The sequence below is a fragment of the Cinclus cinclus genome, chromosome 2 (assembly GCF_963662255.1).
Source record: "Cinclus cinclus chromosome 2, bCinCin1.1, whole genome shotgun sequence".
NCBI classification, from domain to species: Eukaryota; Metazoa; Chordata; class Aves; order Passeriformes; family Cinclidae; genus Cinclus; species Cinclus cinclus.
Genome location: NC_085047.1, coordinates 28,397,599 through 28,418,850, shown reverse-complemented (window position 1 = coordinate 28,418,850; position 21,252 = coordinate 28,397,599). Strand labels below are relative to the sequence as shown.

Genomic DNA, 21,252 nt, shown 5'->3' with positions numbered 1-21,252 from the left:
AAGAGAAAATAACAAATAATATGGGAAGAAGAGAAGTACTTGTAACACCCTCACATATTCTCTCAGCCTAAGCAATTTTCTCTTTCAAGTACAGCCATCTCCTCAACTATACATGGCTCTGTTTAACCTCATCTTTAAGAAGCTTTTAGGAGAATTCAGCAAACCTCTTCAGTTACCCTCACACTGATTTCTTTTGTGTTAACTTCTCTAGCCTTCCTTGTCATCGATACATTTTCAGCACACAAATAGCATTTGGAAAAAGTTTTATAGGTTCTACCCGCTGCACATTTGAAAAAATACTTAATCGGCTTGCTTGGAATCTGACCTGTCAGCTTCATTTAGTATCCTTTTAGTTTTTGTATTGAAAGAGACTATGGCTGTTTCCATTATTTTAATATCAACTGTGTTTTTCAAACTTGGAATCACAGTCAGGTCTTTTCCATAGTGAATTTTCCTGTCTCATTAAGTTATTTCTCATATAGAAAACCCTGTCCCTTCTCTGAATTTCTTTTAGCATCATGTTCATTTTAGACATAGAAGAATAAGTACTATACTCAGTATTCAGCAGGTAGGTCAATAATACCTTCTTTAATAACTTTGTTTTGTTCTTTATTCTTCTCTGAATAAGGCATAATTTTGACTTTCTTTATTGTTCACTACTGAGCATTGAGCTGACAATTCCTTTTATGTATCAATTATCACTCAAAGCTCTTGATACCAAACAGTAATCATCAGCTCACGCCCATTGTTTTATGTGTAAAGTCAGAAATATTTTGCCTTACATGTATCACTTCTCATCATTTACACTGAATATACTTAAAAAGACAGTGACCTGCCATTTTACTGCTGAGTTTCTCAGCCTCTGAAAGTCCAGCAAACCAGGACACATCACAGCTTACTCTATTTTCTAGGCTATTTATGACCATGTTGAACAGGAAAAGTCCCAGGAGCTGCTTTTTTTCCCCATTTTTTCCTCAGTCTGAATAATGATTGATTTATACTGCATTCTTTCAACTGAAGTTTAATGAGACTTAGTTGAAAAACATAGTTTAATTTATTTCTCTACTGTTGATTTTTAAAAAATAATTTAGAACTATGTCTTTTAATTTAATGCTTGGATCTTCGCTTACATCTGTGTGCACTTCTTACTGAAATCTTCCTATAAACACTATCAATTCTACATTCTGCAAAACTGCAAGTATTTTGTTACCACCAATTCATTCTTTACACCACTCTCAACCTATCAATGATATAAAGAGCTGCATTGGGATGGTTTTAGTATACCTTAAATGTTCTACTACTTCTCCCCATAAATTTTCAATTTCTTTTTTTTTCATAGGCACCTGTCTGAATTTGCTGTCATTCTTCAAATGCTAGTACTTCATCAGTGCCCAGATGTCTCCCATATGTGCACTCTGAGCAACAAGCACTTGTATTCCCAAGCCAGTTCTCTTTTAACTCTCTTGCCTGGGTCCTTTTCATCTCCTTTCTTTCTGCTGAAAAATATTTTTAGGTTTCTGTTTGGACACAGTGCATGGCATTCCTGTAAAAAAATCTTCACTGACAAGACCATTTTTTCTTTCAGTACCCTTTTTTCCTACACTGTATGCCTTAGGTAGCTCATCAGGAACTTCTGTTGTGGCCAGCAAACAAGAATGATGCCTCCATCAATAAACCTTTATTCTCACCAGGTATTTTGCCAGAGATAATGAAACTGCATTTCTCCATGGCTTCTTGTTTGAGGCCACAACACTACACTTCATAATGCTTAATTACTTTATTTGATAGTGTTCTAAATTGCTAGACCTATTGTGATTCTTTCAGAAAGGCTTAAGGATGCCATTGAAATTGTTGAGGGTTGGTTCACAACTGCACCACTAGTAGTTCATCTCTCAATATGGGGAAGTCCAAGGACAAGTGATGCAAATGAAGATCAGATGTAGTCATCTGTGATTTTTCTAGGTATCCATAGTTTCTGTATAATATCCCCGGTATCAGTATTGGAAATTCAAACTGCTGCTAGTTTCTAACAACTGTTAGCTGTTGTTATGTGAGGCACACTGTCAAAGAGATATAGTCCATTTGGAAGATGCAGTACTTCATAAATACACACTGAAATGCAATTACTAAAAAATGATCAAAACCAATGAGGGAGTTAAATACCCTTTCCACACAGGAAAAATGCTCAAATATCAATAGCAACACACACACACACACACACACACACACACCAAAAAAAAAAAAAAAAAAAAAAGTTGAGGACAGCAACTAGCAGCAAGTTCCAAACCTGGGTTATTATGTAATTCTTATATAAAAAAAATATTTGCTATCTTATAAAAACTTACAAACCTACTATAATGGTCATAAGAGCATGTTTATCCAAGTACTGAAGTAATGATAGTTTTTAGTCAAATCTTACTCATACAAAGTCAAGCTTTTTTAAATGAGAACAATATAGAAAGCCATACATTTCAAAGTACAGTATGTTCTCTGTATCACAAAATGTTTACTCATTAAATTTGTGCAAAGATATTTTTTTCCAGAAGAACAGTAAAATAGTTATTGACTTGCAACCATAGAAAGAAAGAAGATGATAAAATTAGTGAGTAAGCAAAAGGAGATAGTAGTGAGGCAAATAAAGCTATGAAATGCTGCAAAATTTTACACCATTGGTTGTACTCACTTTTCCCTCATCTCTTGGGCTGTCGCTTAAATGTACAACTGGGCCAGGGTGAGTCTTGGTGGACCTGAAAGACAAAAACCACTTAAATGAATGGTTTTTTTGGTGTAAGAAGAGCTAGATACTTCAGTTTCTAGGTGTGCTAACGCATACCTCCAATGGTTTAAAAATAACTGTAAAAAGCCTTAACAGGGTAAAGTTATAGGTATCTTTTAATGTTCTCCTCTATTTCCTTTTTGCCATTATAGGCAAAGATTCTCTTTTCTTAATGGATCCTTCCTTCAATTTTAAAAATCTCACTATTCTTCCCGTTACAGTAATTTCCTGCTTCTCTCTCATTCTTACAGCTTTTTTGCCTTTTCTATTCTCTACTCCATCTCTTTCTGACCCTCTCTCTTTACTTGTTCCATTTGAAGGCTAATTTGTCAAGGATTTACAAAGTCTTCACTGGATTTATTTCAGATACTGATAGCATGACTCACCAAGTTCCAATGTCTCTAAAGACAGGGTTTCAGTAACGTCACCTACACTGCCCTGTCAGGAAACCTCTTAGCATTACTGCAGTGGGGTTTCAGAAATGGAACATCTTGCCTCTGATCTGTAAAGCCTTATCTCATCTTCAGACCAGCTAACACAGTTACACCCACAGCGCATGTTCAGTGAGGCTCCTCAGCCACAACATCCATCATATGCATCTTTGTAAACTTATATGGAGATTAATTACTATTCTTGATATCCCCTCCCTTTCTGCAACATGTGTCAACCGTGTCTATGGAACTTAGTACTGAAGTTATTAATGTCCAGCACCTGACAGCAAATGCAAATCATAGGAAACTGATTGGACAGATGGAGATTTTTCATCCATCATCTTTTCTAACCTGACCTTCAGGTCCTGGCAGTCATACAGAGCAAGAAGACAAGCACCAGTCCACACTGAATGCCTGCGCAGAGGAGGACCTTTCTCCCATCTAGGTTCTGGGGTCAGAGTACGTGTCCCTTAGAGTTCAGTTTCAGATCTGAACATGAATGAGTGGTCTTGGTTCACCAAAGGTCATCAGGAAAAAAAATATGGCAGAGATTGGCAGAGCCCATAGAGTGAAGAATTTATGTGGAAACCATACATAAAATAACCTAGGCGCCAAGATGTAAAGCGATCTGCAAGAGAATTACAGAAACAAACCAAAACAAGCTTCCCCAGCCAAACTACTCAAAGGATTTTCTTAAAACAATGGCCTCTTCCTTTGGTTGAATACTGCACTGTAGCAAAACTGGCCTCTGTTCTACAGGTCAGACCCCAAATCAAGACTGAGAATGGTACACAAAAATTCTCAGATGACTTAAGCATTGAAACACTGTGGACTCATCCATGGTTTCATAGGCTCCTCCTTCCCAGAACAGTATGCTCCACCACACTTAAAAGCATGCACACTCTTCTCTGGCTTCTATACTTTGCCCACATTATATTTTAAATGTTTTAACTATTTTGTCATGCACCAAGGCTGGGTCAAAGCAGAGAGGCAAAGATCTAGTCTGATATTTATTTCTGAGCTGAGGACAACGAAAAATTACTCTAGACATCCTGAATGTACAGCATGTTATTCTCCTACATGAGGTCCCCATGAGCAAGGTTTCTGCAAGAGCATTTTGCAGCATATCCCATCACAGAAATGAGATCAGCAGGAAAGCAGTGGACAGATGGTTTATACAGTGACATTCTATACAGACTGTCTTTCATGGTGTCAGCAGCAAGCACCCATTTGATCAGAGACATGGCACAAAACCATTTTCACAGAGATGCAGATAGCAGATCTGACTGTCATTCCTATCCAAGCCAACTTAGCAGAGGGGACCCCTCTGGCTGAGTTTCTCTTTGTGACTAACCTACTAAAATAACAATATCATTTGCACAACAGCAGGCCTTGGAGCAGGCAGGGTAGGTAGGCAGTGACAGGGAACTGAGTGGTGAGATGAGATTGTTTGCAAGCAGTGCTTAGACCAACATACAACTTGTACATCTGCCCTGGGGGAGTGCATGTGACAGTTTGGGACATTATAGGCTGTTTCAAATGTTGTTTCTGACATAGATTCACCTGAACAAGTCAGAGTATTTTGATGGAAAGAACTAGGTCTGCTTGAGTATACATTGCCTATGCAGTGATGAGCAAAGGAAGAAGGGTGAGAACAAGAAGTAAAAACAAGAAGAGAAGACACAGCATAAGAATTTTCACTTTTTAGCCAGATAAGAACAATGGACAGATGACATAAGAGAAAGCAAAGGCAAACAAACATCAGATATGTTTCCCCAGAAAGCAGAGGACAAACAAGATGGTAGCAGAAGCACAGGGAGGCTGACAAAGTGCAAAGGGTTGGGCAGCTATACCAAGCCATGAACCAACCGGGATGCACAGTGAATTTCTAGGCCATTCCAGTCTTGGTACATGGCCAGGAATATTGGCAAAATCACCACAAATGGAGGGAGAAAGGAAAAGAGCATACTGTCTTTCTAAGGTAAAGACTAATTCCATTTAGTCAGCTCTTTGTACCTACTAATTTTAAAAGTCAGGAACAGTTTAGAAAAATCCTTGGAACCAGTTTAGTTGAAGGATACATATGACATTGATTACCAAAGAATGTATCAGTTTCAATTTGGATAGAAGCCAACTCTTACCTGAGCTGTCCTCTACTCTTCAGGCTAAGTACACTTTCATAGTCACACAAACTCATTGTTCATCTGTAAATGGTATAACCCCCCCTCCTCTTACTACCAGTCTTATTTTTACAATCTATTCCTGCATGGTGTAGACTCAAATTTCTGTGCTAAAGCCTCAGCTGAAAGGGGAAACCTTCATTAATACAGTAAAGTATGCACTGTATTAATGTTCTAGAGTTTGGTGGTGTTTTTTTTGTTTTTGTTTTTGTTTTTTTAGGCACATTTTGTTTATTTAGAAGTACCATAATTTAATTATTATGCACCTAGCTATTTCTTTAGTTTTGTTGAATAACAGCTTTGTATACACTATCAGCAAAATTGATACCCAATACAGCAGTCTGTACACTAAATGTATGAGATTTGATTTTTCCTCATTGTCTTTCCTCTATATTTATTATTTACCCATAAGGATTCTCTTAGTACTCACATTACCTTGTTATTTTAATAATTTAGTTGTTTTGTATAATACCTGGCTTGCTTTAGCTTCATCCTTTTTATTTCACTTCTATTAAATTTAAGACTGTCAGGTATGTCAATCACTCTACCAAAAGACTCAACAAACCATTGTTTAGTTTTCATTTGTATACCATTGGTCCAGGAAAAATGAGGGTTTGGGGAAAAGGGGCTTTAGATTTTGTCGTTGTTTCTCACCGTTCTACTCTATTTTAACTGGCAATAAATTAAATTGATTTTTTACAAGTCAAGTCTGGTTTCTCCTTCAACAGTAGCTGGTGATTATCCTGATTTTACCTAGATTCATTAATTTTTTCATCTTATTTTCTTTCCCTGTCCTGCTGAGGATGGGAAGTGAGAGAACAGTTAAGTGGAGGTTTCACAACCAGCCAGGATCCACCCTCCACAATTTCCTTGATCTTTTAACAGAGGCCAGCTTTTTTTATACACAGGTAAGAGTAAGCAGAGAGTCTATTAAGTTTGGCAGTTATAACATAGCTTCTGTCAAGAAAGCAGAAAGGATCCTTTTCGAATAGTTGTATATACCAAAACTAATTTCACATGTGCCATCACAGATCACACACAGATGACAACAGATGTTCCTGAAATTTCTTGGACGTGTAGAGCCTATTCCCTGGCAGTCCTCCTACACTGCCGTTCCAAGGCTTCAAGAAACATTCATTTCTTTTATACACAGCAAGTAAAGTATTTGCACCAAAACGGTGACTCTTTTGACTACATAACAAGAAATACTTGCAAGATGCAGCATAAAGTTTGGTGAACATGGATGCACATGCACAGTCCCATCTTGGGGGAGATGTTTGTGGGAGGATAAACTGATACAAAATAATCCCAGCTCAGGTGGAGCAAGCAAGAAAGCTGTGTGTGAAAGCATTGCAACTTCCTCAGTTCTGCAAGACCTTTTGCTTGTTGTTCTGAGCCTGCCTGGTGTCTGGTTACAGAAGGAGTAACACAACAAATCTTCTCTGGTTTGCTTCTCCTGAAGTGATGTTATCTCCCTTTGGGTACAGGAGTGTGGTGAGGAACCCAAACCTTGTCCTTGATGGAACACTAAGACCAGGAACTCACTGCCAAAGGCAGATCAGAGCTTCACTTCTTGCATCTCCTTGTCTCCTCAAGGAAGATATGCATAAATAGAAATAACAACAATATCTTTTGGAGCCCTAGGGATGTGCTGCTCGTAAAAGGAGCGCAGGGCATTAGGCTCTGCAGTCAATTTCTCTTGAGGGTAGACATCATGACTGCACTACAAGCAGGATTAAACAAAGCAATTATTCAGTTAACTGTATTACAACAATAACATTATTTTATAGAACCCATGAAACTATCAGAGCTACAGATAGAGTAATTACTGCTTTCATACAGTAAATTATATTGAATGTGGAAATGTCTACACACAAACCCCATTTTGCCTTAAGTTGTTTCAGTATACATAAAATGTTCTGTTTCCCCTCATCACTTTTACAGTAAAGTTGTCAAGGAGATTGGAGAGTTGGACACTGTCATTGTGGAACTGCCTACAAAGAACAAAAACCCACAAGTGAATTATATTAAATGCCAAAGAAGAGATCCAACAGCTCCTGGAAAAGATGAAGAGGTGCTGGAAAAACAACCAGATTTGAGGCTACTATGAATAAAGCACTCTAATGTTGGTGACAGATACTTGTGTATAGGTATTCCTTCAAGCTGGCTTTGGGGAACTGCATAAAAACTAATTAGATCCTATTCCTTGAGAAAGGGAAAAATAAGGAAGAAACAGTAGCTGAAAATAAGGTGTAAGTGAAATAGTTGAGCAGGGAATTTTTCACTCCCAAATAGCAGCCAGGGTACAGCTGAGAATGAATGAGAAAATAAAAGCTCTGAAAAGACATAAAAAGGATAAAACACAAATCCAAGCCAATACACAGAAGAAAGAAAAAAGAAAAAAAGAAGGCCAAGTCCAGAAACTATCAGCAATGATTTTTAGTAAAAAATTTCTGAAATGAAAGCTAACTTCAACAGAGCAAGAAAAAGGTATGAACTAATGATACAAAATTTTGCAACATTTCATAGTCTTTGTTGACCATTAAGCCCAAAAAACCAGACTGCAGAATTGAAAAATAGAAGCAAAGATTGCCATGACAGCTGTGCAGAAGTAGTATTAGGCATTTGCTAAGAAGATATTGATACTTTGAGTTGTTTTGCACTTCATCAGAAGTTGTTCCTGACAGCAGCAGGTATTAATTTCCTTGGTGTATATGCATTTGGGGAAATGAGAGAGTGGTTATGCTGTAAGATGTGACTCTTTCACAGAAGAACGGGATTGAAATTAAGACAGCAGTCAGTGTAAAACAGTCTTCAAAATATTTGTAAGGATGGAAGCTTTTATTTGATTATTTTACCCTAAAATTAGAAAGCTCAAAAAGAAGTCTTCAGCGATGTTACAATATGGGTCCAGCAAAAATGTTGAAAATCCATAGATGATGCATTCCTCAATCATCCTGGAATGTTTTATGCACTCTAAGAAATCAAGTGACTTAGCTACTGCCATAAGAACTTCAAACACCAAGACAACCTTAAAAGCAGGTAAAAGTACACTATGACAAAATAGAATCAAACCAAAATCATTTTCCTTTTGAAAGAAAAAATAGCCTGCACAGTAGGAGAAATACTGTAATAATTTCTAAGAAGAATAAAAATCTGGTGTTAGAAAGCAATAGAAGGAGTTAGGAGAGGGGAAAAAGAAAGAAAACATCCATATTAGTCATTGTTATGAAGTAGAAGTTGGCTGAATGTGGCAGTGCTGAAAAAAAACCCATTCATAGACAAATACTTCTTTAGTATCAGGAGTCAGACATCTTCAACAGTTCTGCCTCCCATAAAAGTGCAGTGCTCCGGGGAATTTAAGACCTTCTTTTCATTGGTAGAGCCACAGAGAAATTTAAGAGAATGAGTAAGTTAGCTACATTATCCATATGCTGTGGATCAAAGCTAGGAGTTGGAGTAAGCAGAATCAGTTCAACCTCAAGATGAAACTCTGAGTCTTAGACACACTTCCTGAAATGTCCAGAAGAAGGAAGCCTTGAAAATTGTGCTTTCTTTATATTAATAACTATCTCCATTTAGGTGTTGCACAGAGGGGATAGCAGATTTTTCTAGACTGATACTTCTCCTCCTTTGTACTGCTTTCCCTCACTGCTGTGGATCTACTGACTCTGAGTCACCATTTTAGGAAATGGGGATGGGCAAACAAAGGGCTAAGAAAGGAGATACCAAGTTCTGGCTCTGTCATAATTGAGTTCCAGTTTGCCCAATTCTTTGATCCCCCAAATCCCACAAATTTTGGCAAGTTTCAGTTATTCATTCATTAAACAGCAGGGTGTTAAAACACTCGACTCTTACTGAGGACTTATAATGCAGATTTTTCATTTTTGGAGTTCAGAGGACACATATAAAGATCTTCTTTTCCTTTCCAATGCTAGATTGACCTTCCCAAATGATCATGCTGTGAAAACGGCTCTCATTGTAGTTGGAGTAAATGGAGACATGCTGGGCTCATTGACTATTCTTCTCTTCCAAAGCTGTTTCCAAACATTAGGAAGAAAAGGAGAGAAACTGTTTGCTTATTAGAGAGTAGAAAACCAAACAGTATCATGAGCCTCAAACCCCTGTGGCAAAGGACTAGCTCTGCTACATGACAGAGAAATGACAAGTTTTCATTTATTCATTCTTAGCTGAGAAGATTGTTTCAGTGTGGCCTGAAGAAGTGATAATGAATGAGATGATAGAAATTGCTGAGATAAGAACTGGTACCCATATGCTTGTGTTTTTTCTCAGGTCTGTTCAAGGACAGGTCAACTGAGACGCAAATAGTGCATATGATTTAAGAAGGAAATTTTTCTTGTAACTTCCAGACTTAGTTCTGAAAATAATAATAATAATAAAAAAATTTAAAAGGGGATCTCTTTCCTCTGCATCATTAGCTGTCCAGGCCTTAATTTCTAACTAACATTAGATACTATTTAATACTAATAACAGTATTAGATACTATTACTGAATGATCTCTCCTGCAAGAGAAGACAATAGTCTCCTATGATAAAATGTGTATTTCAATCATCTTCTTGACATGTATCTCCACTAGATGCTTCTGAACAGGGCATAAAACCACTGCCACTCAAAAAAATAGTGTTCTACAGATCTTTCAGATAAAAAAATTAGACAAGAAAATCACAAAAACCCCTCTTCACCAAATGCCAACTTTGTAAGTAAAAGTAGCTGCGCAGACAAGGTCATCAGATTTCTTGCATCAAATACAAAGTCAAAAAATGTTGCATGGAAACCTGCTTCTCCTTCAAGTCTTCAAACTACCAAGCCTTTTCACCTCAGTCTTTCACTGCAGCAGAATCACTTGTACAAAAAAAATTCCTGCGGCCATTTGATAGGTCTCACTGACTCAAAATATTTGGTTGTGTCTGAGGATGAGGGTTACATGTAGATTTCATTAGAAGTAGATTCAAATCAGTGAAAAGTTAGAGAGAGGCCAATTAAAAGAAAGAGAAGTTATGTTAGTAGACTTACAGTTTTAGAAACTCAATGAGAATCGCATAAAGAAGGATTAACTCCTTCAGGCTTGTTAGAGCAGATGATACACAAATTTGAAACTTTTAAATTTTATTTATAAACCATCCATCTAAGATGAGGATTTGAATATAGCAGCAGAGCAATGGTTTTAACTGGTCTTTTCTTGCCAATAAGTTTGAAAGACATATGATTGCACAAAAGGTAATCCCTTTCCTTCCAAGCTCTATAGAGAGTAGTAACATCTTCAAGCTAACCTCACACTCTGAAATGTTACCATTAACTCAGAATTTAACATAATGCTCTGAGCACCACTACCCTTTACATTATTCATGGGAAGGTTGAAGGTTTTCCTGAATTTTACATACATACATATATTTTCCTATTTTCTTTCATCTTTGAAAGCACCTAACATCAACAGACCCTGTGAATTTATACACCTCAGACCAACCTGATTTTACTGTAAGTAGGAAGTTGGTCTTGAAAATTCTAGAGATGCCTTACAAAATGAATTATTTTATGATTCTGTAATACTAAAATGTGAAAAATATGCAAAAATTATGTGAAAATAATCTGGATATTGAAAAATATAATCAAATCAGAACATATCCATGGCCCAAAATAAAACTGTTCTCTCAAACATTTTTCTCAGTACTATTCTAAAGGAAAGTCTACAGTCATGAGCTCAGCCTCATGAAGTACATTTAAAGTTAATAACATTTCCTTTAAAAGCTAATCTACATTCCATTTTATGTGCAGGAAAGCAACAGTAGTGTAAGAGACATCATAGTTTATTACCAGAGAGAGTTCAAATTACTTTACTGAGTCACCCAGATTCAACTTCAGAGGGACTACAGCATCTATAAAAGTGGCTGCTGTGGCAAACATCACCATTATTCCCATCAGCCTCTTCCTCTAATACAGAGAAAATAATCTGAAGACACATAGAAACCCCTGTCCACCCACAACATATTTACAAGGACAAACTTCATCCACTCCATATCAAGGAATACACGGTAAGATTGGATGGAGAGGATGGAGCTTTAGAGAAGCACACTGCTTACATGACCAACGTATCCTTGTTAGGCTGGTAGACCTAGAAGCAGCAATGAATGAATACCTGTGCTCACCTGTCAGCAAAACAATATATGGCAAACTTGCTTTTTAGAAGAAAGACCTATTTTTGTAACCATACTGCACCTCCAAGTATTTGGGTTGACATGGACTATCTTTATTACACTATCATTACCTTTTACAACTTATGGAAAATCTAGGTATTTTCCTGCACAGAAAATACAAAGGCGGCTCGCTTCCTTGAAGGTTCTAGAGAGGGAGCATATTGCACAGCATCTAGCCTATGTCAACAAATCAGTAGTGAAGCTTGTTAGAAAGCAGCCCTTATTTCCCACATAGAGAGGCTTTATTCTATTCTAGTCTCATGAAAAATGTTTGCTGTGGCCACTAAAACAATTTTAAAATATTTATCCAGAAGAATTTTGAAATAATTAGAAAGTAAAACTTGGTGGAAGGCTTCCAGTCCATAAAAAACTTTTGGATCTATTTTGCTACAGAATAGAAACATCCTAATTTCTGGAGGAAAGAAAACTACAGGCACACACAAAATGAAAACATGTTGATCCCAAAAACTTAAAGACATTATCTACTCAATGAAGTAAACACAGACATTCTAAAATACAGGATTCAAAAAGCCCTCCAATATGTCAATGTCAACAAAACAAAATTAGAAATAGAAAACAATTAGGACACATTCTACTTGAGTAAATCATCAAAATTATCATACTCCAGTGTAAACCATGCTTTCCAGCAGTACTTTTTTGCAACCAAAACTACTAAACAGAACCAAGCAGTCTCACAGGGGCAGAACAACCAAACATTCCAAAATTGAGAACTGGATGAAAGATTTACCAGCAGACTGAATCCTGATTACTATGTGAATCCTTGGTTTTATGTTCTTTGAAGGTAAACCTATATTTTTTATAAATGTGCCTATGAAGTTTGGAGAGGGCAGAGAGGGACAAAGAAAATGAAGCATCAGTTCAACTTGGGGGACAGGGTGATTAGAGTAATAAGAATAGACAGAAAAGAAAGGAAGGAATTTTTGAGAACTGGGGTTACACTTCAGACCTGTAAACCTGTTCTTAGCTACTGCTCTCTTGGTTCACTGAGATCGGTGTATTTCAGTTTACTACCAGAGGTTAGAGATCCTTCAAAACATGAAGCAAATGTCTCAGAAACTGCAATGAGTACTTTGATTTTTCCCACAGAAGTTCCTCTTGCTGGAACTTCACAGAGGAAACAGAAGAGAAAGAGTTTTTAATTTCTGTTGAGGCTTTTACTTGCAGGAAGCATAGATGTATTTCAGTCAGATTTTTGTATGTCTCTTTCCATTTCATACCCACAACACAGGCAGCTGGCTTAGCCTGTTAGAGAACTATCATTTAATAGACACTCATTATTTTTCCTATCACTTCATCAGGTTTTGATCTGTTTGAATTAATCTTAAAATTCTCATTTCATACATTGAGCAGTCCATTCTGTCTTCCCCTGCTGTCCCTTCTCATCTAAATGATACCACAGTTCAATGATGAAAAGTTCTCTGCAGAGTTTTAGGGCAAGTATCCTCCACTATTCTCTTCACAGGATAGAGGATATGGTGATCAAGCTCTCCTCATAAAAATAGCAATATCTGAATTTTAGTGATTAAAGATTTTCTGTATTTCATGGAGCTTCATAGTTAAACAGTACACCATTTTTTTTTCTTTGACATGATCTAATTCCTAATGTCCTGTAAAAAAACCAGTTAATACTGCAAATGCATTCACTGAAATTAAAGGCTTCAAAAGATCTGGTAATATTTGCAAAACCAAGTAATTCTTAAAAATTAAACTTAAGACAGCTATGAAAATGACCACACATACAAATGAAAAAAAATCTGCACTTACAATTCTATTGCCTTGTTCCACATGATAACATATCCAGAAAGAATGAAGGACTCAATATTTACAATGTGTGTATTTCCTCTCTCTGTTCCAACATAAAGCCATTTACTCTGGAAAGGTAGATGGCAGTAAGTAATCCTGGAAAAGAAAAGAACAAATAAACAAACAAAAATGCAAAATGAAAAAATAAGTGACTGAATATCACATTAACAATATTTTTTAACACATTTGCAGCTGAAAGAATTATTCTTTCAATTTTATAACTTCACAAAAGCCTGCCAAGCAGGCATTCTGAGGAATGTTCTGGGGGTTCAGGTTCTGGGGGTCATCTCCAGGAAAATCATAAAAGAGAACATGAAACAAAATGGGGCCATCCTGCCTGCCAATATTAAGAACATGAAAAAAGAGAATCATCACTTGAGCACTGAACTAAGTCCATCTATCTCCAAGAGTATGTAAATTGCACTTTGATAGTATTCAAGACTCTCAAGGAAGGCTTTCTTATATCCTTTCTCAGAACAAGCAGATAATTCAGTCAAACAAACAGAGTTTTGCGGACATCAGTGGGATTCATGTTTTGCAGAACAGAAGTATAACACCATAATTTGCACAAGAAAACATTCATTTATTTGCCACCTGGAAGAGGAGGGCCTTAGCTAAGAGGATTTATCAAAACTAAGCTACCACAGCCACAATGAATCCCATACTCATTACATGGTGATGAAAAAGTGCTACATTAGCTCGGAAAGATGCCATGACAATTTCTTATGATAATACATAATCACAGACGACAAATTAGTAGATTCAGGTTACTTTCATATTATGGTTCTTATATAGATATTACATACACTAAACCAAAACTAAATCTATATGAGATGAGAAAACATTTGCTACTAAAACATAAGTTAATGCATGCTACCTACAGAGAGTGAAACTTAATCCAACCTTATGACACAGACTAGTAAATTTTGACAGAAAAACAAGTATTTTGCTTGGTATGTCGTATGTTACTATATTTATCACTCAGTTTCACAAACAGGCTATTTCTGGCTTTTATATAGAAACTTGATTTTTTTTTCCTTAGCACCTTCAACCACCACAAAAGTACATAGAGTATTTAAAACCATGCATACTTAAAATTTTCATTCTTATGGTACAGCAGTTTTTCTGAATTTATTATAAAGGAGTGAGAGAGGTGTTGGCAATCTTTCAGTAATTTTGTCTCTCTCAGTCAAGTCCCCTGAGTAGAGCATTTGTCACTCTTTAAGGGATTCTTCAATATTTATACAATTAAGTATACTTTACATAATTGTTCCCTGTAAAGTACTCTCAACAAAAAAAAAGGTTCCAAACAGATTGTACACAGTATTTGCATAATTCTATAGTTTTCCAAGTATTTAATAAACTGTCAGTACTTTTAATGATAAATTCATTCAAGTGAGGAAAATTACTTTTTTTGTACTTATGCATCACACTGGGTTGAATACAGTTGAAATATGGAGTCTTCACTCTATAATTTATGGAGAAAATGGCTGTGGAATCATGGAACCTGGAATTAGACTTACCCTTCACAGAAATCTTGTTTTGTTCATTAAAATGAGACCTAAATATGAGACAGTCTTTGCTCTGTCCAGCTACAGCCCCCAGTACCAGGCTAAATTTTACCATCAGTTGTCTAATTTTGGCAATAATTCCAGAGTCTTTAGTCGAAAGAGGACCAGGTTTTTCAAGATAATTGCTTTGAGAATGGGAGCTATATTTCAGTATGCGTAACTGGAAATGCCTTCAAGCAGCAACACAGCACTAATATTGTGGGTGCAGTCAGATGAACAAAGATCCAACAGAAACAACTGCAGAAAGTATATGCCACCTACATAATCCTTGGTGGAGTTCAAGCTATGAGCTTTATTCTTCTACTCATAACAGGTGAAAGGAACCCTTTGGGCTTCATAGTTTCAAATGGGAAGTTGTTTTTCACATCTTTACCAATCCTCTTCCTTTAAACTAAACAACTCTATTTCTTTTGCTTTCTCCTCAGGTGTACCACTTCCTTCACTTCTTAAATTTGTATTTAGTCCATTTTGTTGTTGTTATTGTTTCATTTCTTGTATTTCTGTACCACCTCTACTCTTCTTTCTTGCACATGCAAAGACTATGGGTGCTTTGTTAGGTCCCAGCCCATAAAAAAACTTCTCTAGCTAATAAACCCTCTTAATCACTTCATGTTGAAGCTCATCCAACACTTGCTTTGAAGTAAACTGTTAAATTACAGGAAGAGGAGATAATTTTGACTTGAAAAATGTTGAAAACATAGCTGTCTAGCGACTGACAAAAAAAATTGTAAGTTCCAATGTGAGCCCTACTTGATTTGAATGCTGCTACTCCAAACTCATGTGGTAGTGTCATCAGACTAAGCAGGCTCAAGTCCACCTAGAACAACACTATTTTCAGTCCTCTGCTAAATCCAATCACAAGCCACTACAGGGTACTGCAGAAAACTTGATCTCCCATGTAAAAGAATGACTACAATGTCTTGATTATGAATAAAGTTTCAACATCACCTCACACACTGTTTGAGACTGCTTTGGGCTGCTTTCTGTCTTTTTTGAGATTTGCTTCCACACTGCCACAACAACCAACAAAGTGGGTGTCTGCATTCCCAGGTATTGCATGTCCTCCATTTGCCTGTCTTAGGTCTAAAATTTAAATAACATAATGCTACAAGAACAAGGTCCTACAGAAAGAGAAAAATCAGACCAATGTACTATTAATAAGTAGTTAGGCCATAAATTACTAGACTTAATATCATGCTGGCCTATCTGAAATCCCAGACACCAGTCACTACTAAGCCTGGATGCACAGCATGAAATGCCCAAAGAGAATTAGGTATTGCTAAAGAATGAAAAAAAGCTCCACAGCCATGCAGTTTTTCTTAAGTCCAGCCACTTCCTCTTAAATAATTTAATTTTGTTCTGCCAAATGTATGGGGCAGCCAGGTACAAAAGTATCCTGCAGGTTCTTTCTTCCACAACAAACCCTACCCTATCAGTCTTTATCATTTATCCAAACTGTTATTGAACATTATGAAATGTCTAATTATGAAATGAATAAATGTCATTATGAAACAATTTTGCAATATGTGAGCTTATAAGAAAATATCATTCCCTTAAAGACAATCCAGGTATGTAACAAATACAATAGAGAATGGGGATTACTAGGCATTTTAATACATTTCTAGTCTTCACCAAACAAAGTCATATGATTTTCATATTCTCCTAAAACTCTGCACTCCTCTGAAGCAGTTTTATTTTACATTATGTAAATTAAATTCAAACTTCTTTATATATTGTTGACTTTTCACGTCTACAGAAAATATTAACTTGACTTTGAGGATTGGAAGCTTTGAAGCAAGACTCAGATTTTTAATGAACATCTTTCATCTCAGTAAGTACTGAAATCACATAACAATTTCTTCAAGAGAAAACAATGAAATCTCATACTGTAGTTTTCATTGTGCATGAAAGGTATTCTATTATATGACTCTATTAATAGTCATATAGACCACCAGCAAATTAAGATGTCTTTTGATGCCATTACAAAAACAAGTCAATAAGCCAGAAAGAAAGGCTATTTTTCTACTTAAGAAGTTAGGGGTTCTACTGAATTATGTCAGTATGAAGTAGATCTGACAAAGTTTAAGCATACTGTCAATCTGATTGAGATAACATGCAACAAAATTAAATGGAAATTTAGGGATTTTCTCAATGTCAATCAATTAACAGAAAGTCAGCCAGAAATGTGGATATCATACATTCTTAGCAGCAAACCACAACAATGAATCTTATTGATCATCATAGTAGCAAAAAATTAATGAATGGGTACAAAAAATGTGCTTGTTCCACCAGAACAATCTGAAATGTATTATTTTTCTCCCAAATGACAAAACAGGATATAGTAATTTTTAAAAAATCAGGACGTACTAACTAAAACACTTAAATCAGAATTCAGCAAGGAAAACTATTTTGTTAAGGTCCTAAACTTATACCACATGTTAGTAATTAAACATATTATTTACATAAATTTTGCAAATAATATAAGAGATATAATGGAATAACTGAAAGAGGCATTGTCAAAACATTGAACATTATTTTAGAAAGGAATATATTCTGACAAGCAAATCTTGAAAAGGTTTATTTTTCAAAAAAACCACAGTACTCTACAGTCTAACAACCATGGCCAAAAACTCACTGCATATTAGCAGAATACTACAATGTTAAAATAATTTAGAATACTATAACCTCTAAAGTATTGGTAAAAACTCTCAGATTACTTAAAACCATCCTTATTATGTCAATTGTATTCCTCTAAGAAAAAGATAATTTTGAGAATGCTTCTTTCTGCCTCTGCTTTGTTATTTTTGTTTTTCTATTTTTAGCACAAAAAGTTTTCTTGGAGCAGTATTGCTGGTGGTGAGTGAGGAGACATGCTGAAGGGCTAAAAGTAAATTTCATTTTTGTCAAAATGAGAAACAGCTACTCGAATTTAATTATTTAGTTGCTCATTCATAGACATCAAAACTGCAATAAAATTTATACTATGACTTTTTTCTTTATAAAGATAATATTAAATATGAACAAGCATAGAAACTGTGTATTCCATATGTCCAGCACTGACTGTCAGAGTTTAGTTTCTATAAGTTCCTACATTTCAATCCTACCAAAATAAACTACAGTGTCCAGGTTCTCAGGAAATATGGAAATCTCACAAATTTACAGTAAAAGAAAGAGATGAAACATGAAGGATCATTAACTTGGGAACATGTGTAGCTGACAGGAAGCAAACGCAGTAGCTGCGAGGCATGCCAGTCACCATCCTGGCCCAGCCTTCTGCTCTCAGTGACTCCGAGGGGACTGCCACTGTCTCACACCCAATTTACAGTTCATTGCCCCAGCATGGATGAATTCAGCTGCTGAGAATGTTGATCACCTTCTCAAGATGGTTATGGTTATCAGAAGTCTACCTTTTCATTGCAGTGATTATGGCTCTTTTCTTGACTCCAGTAATTTTCTCCAGCATCCTCTGGTGCTTTCACTGCTTTCCACTGATTTATGCTATTTCCTTCAGCTGGTCATCCCCAAGAGCTGTTCTCTTGGCACTACCACCTGATAGACTGGGTATCATCCCTGGTGCTTGCCAATGACTGGCTGATGTTATGTCAGGTCCTCTTTCAAAGCAGCTCTTTGAAAGCATTACTCCAGAGAGGAAACTGTGGCCTGTGTAGTCTTCAATGGATATCCACAAACCACTGCATAAGCCCTTCCCCTCCTTCTCGACTTCTGCAGGATTTCTTTATTCCAACAAAACAAAACAAAACAAAACAAAACAAAACAAACAAAAAAAACCACCCCAAACAAAAAAAAACCAACACAGCTGCTGAGGGAGCTTCATGACTTTGTATCAGTACTCTCTCAATCATCAAGTACAAATTATTTCCACACAATTTATTTTCTTCCCTCATACTTCCTTAAACTTTTGGTAATTTTAATACAAAACAAAGCACACCAGACTCATCTAGTGCCCCCCTTCTGGTAGCTTCTGGCTATGCAGTATGCTCAGAAAGTGTAAGGTTACTTCTCCATTGATTTAGCAGAGGATATTCAAGCTGAGATTATTGATTTAAATCATAAAATTAACATAGAAAGATTTGGACAGATATTTAGGCAAAGTAATTTGTAGCTGACCTGAAGTGCCTAAACAAGAGCACAGATTAAAGCTACTGACAATGAAAGAAAGTAGTTGTTTACAGCAGATCTAGTAAAGGATGTAAATTATGAGCTATTTGGCCTCTGGAGGTATTTAATCTTCTTCCTGGTCATGTATAAATTTGGAGCTCATCAGCACTATAAGACAGGTAAAAAGCATGTACAATAGCAGCAATTCATGCAGTCTTCCATCCATGTGATGTGATGTGTTTTCAGCAGATGGTTGTGCAGTTCCCCAGATAGATGTGAACTGGGTCTGTGCACAGTAATAACATTTCCTCTGCTACAGGGAGTGTTCAGGAAGCCCTAGGAAGGCAGAAACCAAGATGAACTCCATTATCATGAGTTCCAATATTTAACTGCAACTCTCATTTTAACTTACGTGCAGAGTATGCAAAGTCTCTAGTGCCGATGTAAGAGCACAGGAAATACTTTAAATTACTAACTGGCTGATTAAGAGTCAAATGAAATATAGAGCAGTTCAATACATTTGGAGAGTTCCTTAAACACAGGGTCTTAGTGATATTAATAACATTAATATTTCTCCTATTCACCCTAAATTCTCCAAGTACCACATAAGATAATTTAAAAAATTTCTAGCAGCCCTGCACATGCAGGTACTAGCAGAAAGTGAATAAACCAAAGGTGCCTTTGAGATTGATACTTGCAGTCAACCTGCTTTTTAAAAATGTAGTTTAGTTCTAATTTAAAATAAGAAAAATCTTCTCTTTCACATATATTTTCTTCTAGCAACAGTCAAACTTTATTATTAAAGTTAGTTGATCTGTCTTATTTTATGCTTTAATTGCTTACACAGAAGAAAACAAAATAGCACTAAAAGCACATTGAAGACAAATTGCATTGCATCCTGGCGACAGCATAACATGGGATAAACCCCATCATTACTTAGGAATATCTGGACACAAGAGGAATATTAAGGTAAATTATATCCTCAAAATACCGTGTGAACAGTTCTGTCTGGATTTTTTCCAGAGTGATATAGAGACTGCTCAAATATTTGTTGTTTTAAGACTATAGTGCATCCACCACAAAAAATGGTGTTGACAGGACTGGGTGGATGAGGAGTATCTATCTAGTGAGAAAGGTAAGAACTAGAACTTAATTGTATTTTTCTACCAATTCAGAGCTGAATGTGACTACTCTTTTTCTAACTACTTAGCGAATCATCTCTACCAATAAATTCTAAGTTAATAATGAAAGTCACAAACTATTTACAACTAAAAACTGTCAAACAAGTAATCATTTAATTCACATACCACTGTGCCTATTTTCTGACTGAACAGCTGTTGGGGGCTTTTTTCCTTTCCTCTCTGCCTGCGGAATTTTTTCCCATCAACATGCTAAGGAGCACTGATGGCTAGGTCCTTGAGACCTTGAGATGGAGGAGGGAGGGAGAGCCTCCCTGCTTTTTGGGGAGTTTCTCTCGGGGGGTGGGTGGGGGAGAACACTGAGAGATTGGAAGCAGGTAAAAGAGGGTGGGAGGCAGCTGCTATCTCACTTGCTTTTGGCTCTTGGAGGAGGAAGGCCACTGGAAAACCTCACCCTGCCATCCCAATGCCACGAGCTGCCCCTTCTGGTGCTGCACCCCAAACCCCTGTGCTAGGACACTCTCCTGCTTCAGTTTGCCATCTCCAAGCATCCTGTTGGAGCACCACGACCGACACTCCAAGGATTCGTGAGCAGAGCCTCACCTCCACCCTTCCGATCTGGGACACAGCCACCATCACCCCCAGCACTCCTGCAGTTGTGCAGGATCTCCACATCTGCCCCTGCCCACCAGGAGCCAGCCAGAGCAGCTGGGATGGGAACTGCAAAACAGGGGAAAGGTGCCCACAACCAAATGAAGGTTACTGTGTTCCTGTTCTGTTTGTTGTTAATTTCGTAGTTGTTGTTCTTTTGTTTTTCTTTGTTATAAATATTAGTAAAGAAATGTTATTCCCACCCCCCTATCTTTGCCTGAGAGCCTCTTAATTTCAAAATCATACTAATTCAGAGGGAGGGATTTACTTTCTCCATTTCAAGGGAAGGCCTCTGCTTTCCCTAGCACACCTGTCTTTTCAAACCAGGACAACAACCAAAACCTGCAGA

The 21,252-nt window shown here is 36.8% G+C and overlaps 1 protein-coding gene across 2 annotated transcripts in view; it reads right to left on the bottom strand.

Moving 5' to 3' along the window:
• The window catches only part of STXBP5L (syntaxin binding protein 5L), a 185,788-nt gene that overhangs the window by 79,602 nt on the left and 84,934 nt on the right, over window positions 1-21,252 (bottom strand). For both annotated transcript variants that reach the window (XM_062513006.1, XM_062513015.1), the window contains exons 5-6: window positions 13,385-13,519; window positions 2,684-2,747 (exon numbers count right to left, since the gene is read on the bottom strand). In XM_062513006.1, coding sequence (XP_062368990.1) covers window positions 2,684-2,747; window positions 13,385-13,519 — 199 coding nt within the window. The remainder of the gene's footprint in view (window positions 1-2,683; window positions 2,748-13,384; window positions 13,520-21,252) is intronic.